At 35.0% G+C, this 12,523-nt stretch overlaps 1 protein-coding gene across 2 annotated transcripts in view; it reads right to left on the reverse strand.

Moving 5' to 3' along the window:
• Positions 1-7,221: 7,221 nt before the first annotated feature.
• eya2 (EYA transcriptional coactivator and phosphatase 2) overlaps positions 7,222-12,523 on the reverse strand; it is a 43,405-nt gene continuing 38,103 nt past the window's right edge. Inside the window, exons 13-16 of one of the 2 annotated variants that reach the window (XM_067373147.1) lie at positions 11,965-12,079; positions 10,320-10,441; positions 10,136-10,236; positions 7,222-8,270 (exon numbers count right to left, since the gene is read on the reverse strand). In XM_067373147.1, the coding sequence (XP_067229248.1) occupies positions 8,190-8,270; positions 10,136-10,236; positions 10,320-10,441; positions 11,965-12,079 (419 nt within the window). In that variant the 3' untranslated portion in view covers positions 7,222-8,189. The remainder of the gene's footprint in view (positions 8,271-10,135; positions 10,237-10,319; positions 10,442-11,964; positions 12,080-12,523) is intronic. The other variant, XM_067373149.1, reaches the window with a different exon arrangement.

Genomic DNA, 12,523 nt, shown 5'->3' on the forward strand with positions numbered 1-12,523 from the left:
TGTAAAAAGCGTTATATAAATAAAGGTGACTTGACTTGACTTGACTGGGCGGTTGCTATAGTGTTCTGGGTGTTTTTTAGTTTCTTGCTAATTTGTTTTCTTTGTTTCTGTATGTACTGGTGATTGCTAGGGCATTGTTATGTAATTGTTTACTGGTCAAAGTCAAATAAGCCCAAGTCTAGAACCAATCCTACACTTAAGTATAAGTGGTGGTCATGATGCACTGATAAATTCTTGGATCATACTTGGGAACATTGCAAAACAATATTCCACTACTACTATAATAATTTGTCCTTCTTTTGACTTCCAGATGCTTGACGTATTTTATAGGCACGTTGTTTGGCTTTGGCCTCTCCTCATCATGGTCAAGTTTAAAAGCATTGACCGCTCCCTCAAACCACGCCAGACCCGAATGGCTTTGGCACATTGACTCTTGGGACAAATGTTGTAATGCTTGTTCTTTGAGCGCAAGAGGGAAGTTACAAACACCCGACCACATTTTCCCTGCATTCAGCCTCTGGTGGAAACTATCCAGATTTCATCTCTGTTTCATTCATTGCAGCAGTACAATATCCGAGCGCTCTCAATGACCTGCCCGAGCCTGTTTTCTAGAGATGGTTGTTTTGCCCACCGCTGTGTTTTCTCAAATGACGTCAGCTTCCTTGAGTTCCTTGAGTGTAACACTAAATTTACGAGCATGTTGTGCAACCACAAATTCTTCCGCTTGATAAAAGACGATGGGGAAACTGTAGCCCGGGGACTGTTTCTGTGCTTCAGTCAAACAACAGATATATTTTAGTGCTGCCAGGGGCACCTTGTTATGATCGCCCTTTGACTTATTTCAATGAGTTCTCGTACAACATGCTCTGTTCTGCACCGTAATCTGAAAAATCAACACAATCCTGTTTGTGACTCTTGTGGGACAGCTGCTTTGCATAAAGTTGTTAACAATTCCCAGCATGCAACAGAATGGCTTATAATTGTATCTTGTTAAGGCAGATACTTATGGTTAGGGTTTATCATCAAGCCCTAACCTTAAGTATTTCAGTGTGTATTTTGTCCAACATGTTCATGTACATTTTCCAAACTAGTGATTAGAGCTGCACTATTCTGGATAAACTGAGAATCACAATTTTTGTTTTTAAACGGGGATCACGATTCTCCCGTGATTCTGAACAGACAACAAAACAAAATAATGTGTAATTTACTAGTGGTTCTGACAAAATGTTAATTGCTGCAGTTCTCAGACTCGGAATGATGCGTTTCCATGTACAGTATCAACACCGAAATTAATCTGCAGCAGTCAGGTAAAACCTTTCCAAATTGTTTACGTTCATTGTTATCGTAATGTTATTTGCTTTGAGACGTGAGGTAGTTTAATGCTGTCTCTTGTGATGCTTTGCCGTCACATTTAGAACAAGACAAAAAAAAAAACTGCAACTCAAGGCCAAATAATGAGAAACGGAAACAATTAATTCATTGCTTTGCTGGGTCTGTCAGTTCAGCTTAGCAGTCTGTTAGTTTACCTCACCTCCCGATCCGAGTCGTTCATTTTATCCCGTGACATGATGGATAGGCCTATAAACTGTATGGTGACTGACTCCCTATCCCCTTTTGGCTGTGGAAACCCCTATTTGTTGTCTGTAGGTTTCCGATTGAAAGGGTTTTTAAGCATAATGATAGGTTTTGAGTGTTTCAGGTAGGTTTTAGGTGTTTTATAGAAAAGACAAATATAATAAGCAAATTATAAAGAATTGGATGTGAGGGTTAAAGGGGTAGTATATTGCCTACACCAAACACTGATCCCTAAACCTACCTACCCTTAAGACCTTTGTTCATCTTCGGAACACAAATTAAGATATTTTTGATGAAATCAGAGTATAGGCAGCAACGGCATTGCACATTGTTAAAACCACTGACGTGACTGCAGTGGTTAAACCTTAATGTTATGAAGCGAGAATACATTTTGCGTGCTAAAACAAAAATAAAGACTTTATTCAACAAATTTGTCTGTCAGCTCTGGTCATGTGAGCGCCACGGCACATTCGTGAGCCCGCGTTCAGACATAAACACTAAAGCTCTGCAATGAAAATAGCATAGCAGTATGAATTTGTTGAATAAAATCATTATATTTGTTTTGTTTTTGCACACAAAAAGTATTCTCGTCGCTTCATAACATTAAGGTTGAATAACTGCAGTCACGTCGACATTTTTAACGATGTCTTTAATACCTTTCTGGACCTCAAAAGGTGTAGTGTCGTTGCTGCCTATGTGTGGATGAGAATGAGATACCCTCGGATTTCATCTAAAATATTTTAATTTGTGTTCCGAAGACAAATGAAGGTCTTACGGGTTTGGGACGACATGAGGGTGAGTAATTAATGACAGAAATTTCATTTTTGGGTGAACTAACCCTTTAAGTCTTCTCAATGTTCAAAGTTAATGAGGATAAGCGTGATTCCCACATGGGCCTGGCTTCTGACATCACACTTGGATGTGGGCCGTGATAGATGTCCACCACAGGCTGCAGCAAGACTCTGGCAATGACAGGTGGGATGTTATGATTTGGAAGCTAGCTTGCTATTGCTAGCCTCTCTGAAAATGTCCTATTGCACTTTTAACTGACTGAGTACAAGCTGTAGCTCTCAGTGTGTTTCAGCAGCAGATGTGTGAGTGTGTTTACTGTTGTGTGTGTGTGTGTTGGGAGGTTAGTGGTCAGCGCTGGCGTTCTCCTGGATGAATGCCAGCATTCGGGTTCAGGCGAGTACCTGTGTTCTGTGAACTCCAGCAACTACAACCCCACAGCGAATCACCATTGGCCGGGAATGTGCACCGTGTGACCTCTGCCAGCATCTCACACATCTCTGTTCCCTAGTTCACCTGGCCAATAATGAAACAATCTCACAAAAACAATAGAAGGAAAATTATGGAAATCTTTTTTTTTTTTTTTTTACATGATAGGAAATATTTATTGCATAAAGAAAAGTATTGCATTCTGTCATTATGACAATATTATTTATTAATTTATTTTAATTAACAATGATGCACATATACAAAAATTAATATAAGATATATTTTAGCTAGAGATGCACTGGTACTAAATCTCTGAGATTATTCAGTGATATCTGCCCATATCGATAACGATACTGATAGTTTGGGGATTCTGCCTCTTATACCTTCTTTTAAATAAACGATAATTTCATTATAATTAATAATTTATATGTTTAATTATTATATTTTGAAAGAAATGCAAATAACTTTTTCATCATCTTGTTTCAGAGTAACTGCTATCAGATGTAAACAAACATATCACTCAAATTAATATTAACACACATTAACTAAATTCTGAAGATTAAATAAACATTTCTTAACTTTCTGAATGTTATTAATTCATATAATACCTACTAATATCAAACTGAGTTCTTTGCATTTGGGCTTTGTGTAAAGAAAATGCTGCGCATTTTCCTGCCCTCTCTTGATTGACAGGATATATCGGCCCTGACTATCAAAATGTTGATCAAAATGTAATCATCAATGCAAAAATGGGAATTATAAAAAAAAAAAAATACCAAACTGTTATGAAATCAGTTGCTAAAATTAGAGATGCATCGATAAATCGGCCAATAATCGTATCGGCCGATAAAAGCAAATTTTCATAATATCGGCTATCAGCCGATACCGATTATTAGCCGATACATCAGTGCATCTCTAATTTTAGCAACTGATTTCATAACAATTTAGTATTTTTTTTCATAATTCCCATTTTTGCATCAATGATTCGAATAGCAAATACAACCGTAGTCTATAAATACTTTATCATTTAAATCAGCATCTTTCGTGCATTGCAGTAATTTGAATGAAAAGGCAAATTTTGACACAAGCTTTGTGAGGGCATCCAAGTTTAGGTGAGAATTGAAAAGTCCAGCAGTAATCTGTACAGCGTGGAGTTATAGTCATTCTCACTGGGTTATTACATCCCCAAAAGAGCCTGAAATGAATGTGCGTGTGTCAGATGATAAGTGCTGTATCACGGTACATGTCAGTCTCCTGTCCAGCGAGTGCATCAAGGGCACTAGAGAGTGAGTGAACTCGTTGCTGTTACATGTTGATGGCGTGTGGTCGCGTAATCAGCGGCTGCTCAAGGTCACGGTCCCTCGCAGGTTTAACCCCTCAAGGTCTCTTTCAGGACGGACTCTGGAACATAGTAGACTTTGTAGCTATAAACTTGTTATGCTGAATGCTGGATGACAAATAACTCAAGAGTCAACAGCTGCGGGTGGAGTGTGTGTGACTTGTGCGAGCACCTGCTTTTTTGATCGTTGCATGATGTGGTTCATGGCAAAATTGTCCCCCCATTATTAGTGGACATTTGGACAAATAAACAGGTTAAAGTCGGTGTGTGGTTGAAACGCTTTAAATTCTTTAAGGACGTTCAGGCTCATTGATAAATGCATTTTAAAAAAAGAGAGAATATTAGTTTAGATAATGTTTTATTAACTCATTCGAAAAGTTTACTTTTTATTTATATATTTATATTTACAATTGCATACAATTCTTTTTAAATTATATTATTTTATTACAGTTTTTATATTTATTATATGCTTTAAAATTATTCTATAATTATTTGTACTATAATAACTATAATTTGCTTTATATTTTCTTTTTAATATCAACAATAATTTTATTTTTTATATAATCTATTTAAGTATTCTATGTTATTTTTTATTATAATTATTATTATTAAATAATTATCTATTTATTATTATTATTATTATTTATATATTTAATATATTTATATTCAATTAGGCAATTTGGCTGTTAAAAATAATAATTTAGATAATACACGATTTAGTAACTCATTCTAAAAGTTTACTAAAATGTATTTATTTATTTATTTTTACAATTGCATACAATTTAAATGATATATTTTTTAAGTTTTTTATATTTGTTGTAATTATAAATTGCTAAAAAATTATATTTTTAAATAATCATTTTATTTTATTCTATAATTATTTGTAGTATAATAACTATAATTTGTTTTATCATTATTTTTAAATATTAATATCAACAATTGTTTATTATATATTTTATATCATACAATCAATTTGAAAATGATTCAATATTATTTTTATAATAATAATAATAATAATTTGTTTGGCATTGCTATTCATATATTTAATATATTTATATTCAATTTCATGTATATTTTTAATTTATAATATAATTATTTTTAATATAATTATCATTTATATTACAATTGAATTTAAAAGCATATATGTATTATTAAATTTCAAAATACTATACAACCATTTAAATTATGTATTAAAGTCCTTATCCAAATATTCTCAACGCTTTTCAGGCAATTTTATAAGAAAACAAAAAAGGATTAATCTTTGTTGTTTTAAAAAGGTGGAGAAACCTTTACAAATGTAAATAATCAAATGTTCAAAGTTAATATTGATTTTAGCAAACACGTGTAAGTGCTTTAAAATCATTGCCAGATTGATCTAACAGTGGTCTATGAAGTTCATGATCTGAACCCGGTTATGTTCACATTTGTTTATTATAATGACAGCGATGCCAAAACAAATAAACAAGCAAACAAAATGAACATTGAAAGAAAAAACCAATGAAATGATGTTAAATGTTGCCATGTCTTTACAGCACTGATTGAGAAAAGGCAGAAGTCTCTCTTTCCTCAAAGCTCCTCGTCTTCAGATGTTTTTGTTTTGACTTTCAGGTATGTTCTATGCGGTTTCTATTCTATAGAGCGAGATGTTTCACAAACCAGATATTACACTGCAAATGATGGGGTTGAATCATAATAGGATGACCCCGGTGACGGGCTAGAACAGGATAACCTCTCCGCTACACCTTCATCTGAAAAACAAACTTGTGAGGCGAGTCATTGACATTTGCCTTCAGATCAAACTCACTCAAGGGCACAGCTGGGTTGTAGGCACTCATCAAACGGCCGCTGAGCTCTGGAGTAACTCATCCAAGCATTCCTTTACGAGCATTAGGTATGATCGGTCAACAGAACCTGATCAAATAAGTGTTGAATACACAACCACTCTGATCTAGGGCAGATTGTATTTAGTGGTTTGTCTCTTTATGCGTTGTAATGTGGCACGGACTCAAGGTGCAAAGTTGCGATGACAACAACATGTGCAGACTGTTGGTAAAGTGCTGTCAAGGGCCATTAAAAAAAGTTCTTGTACAAATAAACTAGATAAATGTGTTATTCAAGGTCAGTTGGTGTAATTGAGGTTAGGTTCCAGCAGATGGCAGCAAAGCTTGTATTGTAGCAGTTGATTGCAACTCCTGTGCAGTGAGTGTATTTGACATCGACCGATAATACAGGTGTATTATGCAATTAATTATGATCCAATTAAGCAGGTCTGATCCTCAAAATAGTATAGAGACAAATTTTACATAAAAAAAAAAATGCTTCTAAAAAAGGTCAAATCAACTTAGATAATTAATGTGGTTCAGATAACATAATATTTTGAGTTTCTATTTGTTAAATCAATCTCTATCATTGTAACTCAATTTTTTTATTTCAATAAACTCGAAAACAACTGTAGACAATTTTTTCAGGCTTGTTTGATGAATAGAAAGTTCAAAAGAAGAGCATTTATCTGAAATGGAAAGCTTTTTTAAACATTACACAATAGCGTTCAAAAGTTTGGGGTCAGTAAGATTTATTTATTTTTTGGAAAGAAATTAATACTTTTATTCAGCAAGACAAGACATTTATAATGTTACAAAAGCTTTCTATTTCAGATAAATGCTGTTTAGAACTTTTGATTAATCAAAGAATTCTGAAAAAATTTGTACACAACTGTTTTCAACATTGATGATAGTAATAAGTGTTTCTTGAGCAGCAGATCATCATATTAGAATGATTTCTGAAGGATCATGTGACACTGAAGACTGGAGTAATGATGCTGAAAATTCAGCTTTGATCACAGGAATAAATTATATGTTAAAATCTATTCACATAGAAAACGGTTATTTTAAATTGTAATAATATTTCACAATATTACTGTTTTTGTTGTATTTTGGAAATGCAATAAAATAAATGCAGCCTTGATGAACAAAAGAGACTTCTTTCAAAAACATAAAAAAATCTCACCGACCCCAAACTTTAGTGTGTGTGTGTGTGTGTGTGTACAGTATCTAGATCTCTGAAGTAACAATTTTCCACACAAGCCAAATGCAGTTTTAAGAAGGAGCCTTGAGAATGAATTAATTTATCTTTATTCTATTATAATAAGCCCAGAAATAATCAACAATAAAACCTTATATACAAATCATAGCGAACAGAACAGGTTGTGTGAAGAGCACATGCAGGTCAGAGGATCACAGGGTCAGCGCGACACATACAGTAATATATCAAACGTCAGCAAAGTACAAGAAACATTAAACAAATATACATCCAGTAACAAACCGCATGATGCTCCAGAGACAGTTTCTAGTGCGGGAAGAAAAGAAGTTAGAAACTCACAGGACACTGAAATTCATAAGTTAATAATGTGATTTCTTTTAGTAAACAGTAGCATTATAATGTGCTATAATATTTTCGCTAATTTCATAGTTCACTTTTAAATCGCTTTAGGGGTTTCAATTCAAACAGGTGGATTTCCAGTACTTTGTACTCGTATAAAAAGTAAGGGGTTAGTTTTTCTGCAGTTTTAGTACAATAGCATGTATCTTAATTCATTTTAATGTAGTTAACATTTATTTAAGGATTCATTTTTTTTTATATATATTTATATTATCGCAATATTCAATCAAATCAATGTTCTCTGTCGTATACTACACATTTGAGCAGATGCAGTGTCATCCGGGTGTATATACAGTACTGCAGAACTGGTTTGAGTAATATGATAATATGTGATTCCAAACACAGATGTTTTAAAATAAATCTTTGCTGGGTCTTGGTTTTCAGTGCAGTGCTGTTGTGAAGAAAAGGAAAGTGAATGAGCCTCTCAGGTGGAGAGCAAGAAAGAGACAAAAGTGTTTTTCTTGGATTGATTTGAAGCAAACATTTCCAGTAAGATTGCTGCTCCCTGCTGATTGGTCCTGCAGTTCTTGGCTCGGTCATGTGATTCCTGTCGACCGCACACGTCTGAGGCGCAGCGGGAGACAGACGGGCTGGAGCGCTGACGAGCAGATGCTGCCCTCTAGAGGTAATCCAGCTCAAGTGCATGACTCAACGCCTCCAGATCCGCCCGGCACGTCACTCTCCAGAACGGCATGTTCTTCTGCAGGACACGAGAAAGTAACCAAGATACAATTTATACAATACCAACTTGTAAAGCGTGACATATGAAATATCTAATTTTCTAAAATTCAAGTTTATTGACCTTTTGGAGGAGAAAAAAAAAATCTAAAAAGCATGTGTTTTTGTTGAGTGTCATATTTGATACATCAGGCTTTTATGACTCATATAGTCTAATATAGTAAGGATTTGGAGCTCAAACTCGAGGAGGCCCAAACTGAACACAAATATGCAATTTGGTGCAGATACTAATATTTATATAACCAAAATGTAAGAAATTCTGATGCTTGAGATGTAAATCAATGAGATCTTTATAACAGTTACTTACATATAAAAAGTCAGCCATCACTCTATATCCGGAAATAATGACTTAGTAAGATGATATTTAAATGCTTTAGTTTTATGATCAAAGCTCTGTAGTTTCTAAACATATAATGCAATGCAATACAATGACGATTGAGAGATGAACAAATAAACCTTCCTCAAAAGCCTGATGGTCATATTTGACACATTTGATTTTTCTAAAAAAAATGATGTATGATAATCAAGTAAACCTCAGTTGCTTCTGTCCAGTAAGTGTTAGTCTTGAAATATTACTAATATACAAGTTATTCTTACATTTACTTTATAAAAATCAGTAAAGATTTCACAGCAAAAAGACACGTTATAGACATGTATTTGTATGAGTTTGCACAACTTTGCATTTTCTTGCAAATTTTGGCATTTGGGCTGTAATGTTTAGTTACAACCTAATTTTCCAAATTACCTATGGTGGTAGGAAGATATTCACGAACGTTGTTTTAAAGCTAAATCACAATGTTGTGCAAACTATAAGGCGAATCATGTTAGGTATCACTGGACTCGGCAAGGATTTAGGAATGTAAGGAGACTCCCATGAAAATAAGTCAACCACTTTCACCACTAGGTGGCACTGTCTCAACTTCTCAGACTCCTTCAGGGCATTGTGCTAATGATTAATACAGAGTTTTGTAATGATACGCAAATGTATTAAAAAAAATGCAACATTTTGCTACAAAATGAAAAATGGCCAACACCCAAAATGATAAAATTGGATATCATTCAACTCGTCATGCTGCCCTGAATCTAACAAGATTTGGCTAAATCGTTCGTAAGTTATAAGCAAAAATTGCTTATATTTTTGAACCAGTAGGTGGTGCTGTGCCAAAACACAGCATGTAGCCTCAGGTGATGCTTGTGTTGACATGTACCAAGTTTGGTCAGAATATGCTAAAGCATTGCGGAGATACAGCCTTGTGTCCAATTTGGCATGCTCTTCAAATTTGCATGTTATTCGAGAATGGTTGGGGTTATCAAAATGCTTTTAATAACTCGTTTGCCAGCATACAATGAAGATGATCTGATATGATTTTCATGAAATTGGAGCAACTGTCTAGGAGGAGTGCGAAAAAGTAGTTTTTTTTTTCAATTTTCATAATAAATGTCAATAAAAATTACATGTAGGGTGCAATCAAATCATATTGAGCTAAGGTATCAGAAGAAACAAGAAGTTTGTTTCTAACCCTTATGGTTCAAAAGTTATTAGCGTAAACATGAGTGAAAATTTGGACAAGTGTTGGCGCTAGAGAGTTTGATCTAGAGACACCAAGTTTGCTATAGTTGATGTTGGGACTGTTTTCTATCAGTGTGCCAAATTTCATAACTTTCCTGCAAGCGGTTCTATGGGCTGCCATAGACTCCCAGAGCGGAAGAAGAAGAGGAATAAGAACGGCAATGGATACAATAGGTGCCATCACACATAATTACACTAAAAATACCATAATGCATGATTAATCATTCAGCATGTGTTTTGGAGTCATTCCTGCATACCTTTTTGGCGACCGTCTCCTCCTCGACACCGTCCCCTACGACCACATACACAGCTCGCCGGCCGAACCTCTGAGTCACGCGCTCAAAGCAGCTTTCTTTACCTGTAACACATACACAACGTTAAAACTTCTGTTTCTAGATCAGGGAAACTGTGTGAAATGCAGCACTTGATGAGGCAGTGAACCTGTTTTGGTGGCGCTGTAGATGTTCTCGATGGGGAACGCTCCTCCAAGACCGTAGAGAAGCACTTTGGAGAGAGCTGGAATCAGCTGCGTGGTGGTGACCATCACGTTCACACAGTTTGGTCTGTGAAAAAAAACGTATGTAAGTTATCTCATTTGTAAAAATGATTCTTAAAGGAATAGTGCAGCCACAAATAAAACAAAAACTGGTCTGGAATTCTGCATTGGAATTTTTGCAAATAGGATCTGTAAAATATACAAATTTAGAGCTTTGATTTTTAGTGAATAAAGGCTTGAATTTGGTTCTGTTCCTTACACAAAGCTATTGTAGGACTTCAGAAGACTTGAAATATAGTGCACTAGTCATATGGACTACTTTTATGATGATTTTTGGCTCTTTTTGGAGCTTGACAGGTTCTGGCCACTACATTGTAAGGTTATGACCCCAAAAACTACTAGCCTAACTTGTGTGAATTTTAAATATTGTTAAAGACGAGTAAACTGTCAGTAATAAAATAAGAACAAATAACCAAATTACGAGCAAGAAACAGTGCTTTTTATGTTTTATAGGTTGGTCTAACAATAGTTTTCAGGTATAGAAATTGAATAATCAGATGTAAAATAACACTGCATAGTCTTCACTGTATAAATGAATCCTTATTAAAGTAACAAAAAGTGATTGATTTGTTCAGTCTTTTGTTTAAAATTAAAAACAGGCAGCAGCAGGAATATTAGGCTGCTGTCACTTTAAGAGCGAAAGCATGGATCCAATATACTGTTACATGTGCGTTTTATTTTTCAAATGTTTACATTTACTTAAAGGGTACCTAATGCCCGTTTCACAAGATGTAATATAAGTCTCTAGTGTCTCCAGAATGTGTCTGTGAAGTTTCAGCTCAAAATCTCCCACAGATCATTTATTATAGCTTGACAAATTTGCCCCTATTTGGGTGCGAGTAAAAACACGCTTTCTGTGTGTGTCCCTTTAAATGCAAATGAGCTGCCCACTTTCCAGAAGAGGGCGGAGCTTTAACAGCTCAACAACAACAAAGCTGGAGAATCTTACGCAGCCAAAATGAGGATTGTCAGTGTTGGTGTTCAGCCTTACATTGCAGAGACTCAGGAAGAAGTTACAACTTTTAGAATGAAACTGGAACGTCTTCTTGCACTTGAATATTTAAATTGTACCAGGCTTAAAAACACGTGCAAATGATGAACATTTGTGATGATGCCCGATCGGGTAAGTGATATCAATTATACTTATAATTATGAAGTACAATCTACTGTCCTGAGCGCTGTTCACGCTGGCCATCGGGTAGTCAGACATTCTGCTAAACCTCACTTTTGAGAACGAAATATCTTGGCATATCAAGTGCTATTATTAATCATCATCTGTTGGTGTCATCAATCTTTCATGCTGACAAGGTGTTACGCCTGCCAAGCCTGTTATGTTTGAGTGACACAAAACTGCTGTAACTTGCTGTAAAATAAGTCTATTGTTAAAAGAATATTCCAGATTCAGTATGTGGCATGCTGTGGAAATTAGTTCCTGCTCTTAAACTCTACGGCGCACACACATCCTTATTTAACTCAGATTATTCCTTCATCAAAGTCCTGAATTGTTTTATATGTATTAAAGCTCCTCACCTGGAGTTGATGAGAGCGAGGGCCTTCAGTGCCTGTGTCAGCCACAGATCCGTCAAAACCTCCATTTCCCGCCTCAGCTGAAGCCACTCTTCCCGCTTCGGACTGCCCAACAATCCTACCATTTACAAAACCAATTTGCACAATTTTTTACAAGACCAATTTGTTTGTCACAAATTGTAAAATCAGCGTAAAGCACAGCCTTGAGTAACTGTGCTTTTATAAAACAACAACAGCAATATGATAAGACACCAATGTACAATAAATCATTGGGCGTTTCTAAAACTATGGACACTTGCGTTCTGTGATTGATTGATTGATTTGTTATTGAAATGAGAAAAAGACATTTCAATAATTTTAATTTTTGTTATATAAAAGTCACATTAAAAGTGCATTGGAAACTGTTTACCACGCCTTCATTTCAAGGAACTGAAAATCCATAATACATTTTTTTTTTTTTTTACCTTAATGATAAACCAAATTGCAACTTTCACTCATTTTGAATGTTTTTAGTTGTATGTATTTATTTTTAAAATCTCACTAGATCAAAAAGGCCTGAAAC

This window comes from Chanodichthys erythropterus, chromosome 21 (genome assembly GCF_024489055.1).
Source record: "Chanodichthys erythropterus isolate Z2021 chromosome 21, ASM2448905v1, whole genome shotgun sequence".
NCBI lineage: Eukaryota > Metazoa > Chordata > Actinopteri > Cypriniformes > Xenocyprididae > Chanodichthys > Chanodichthys erythropterus.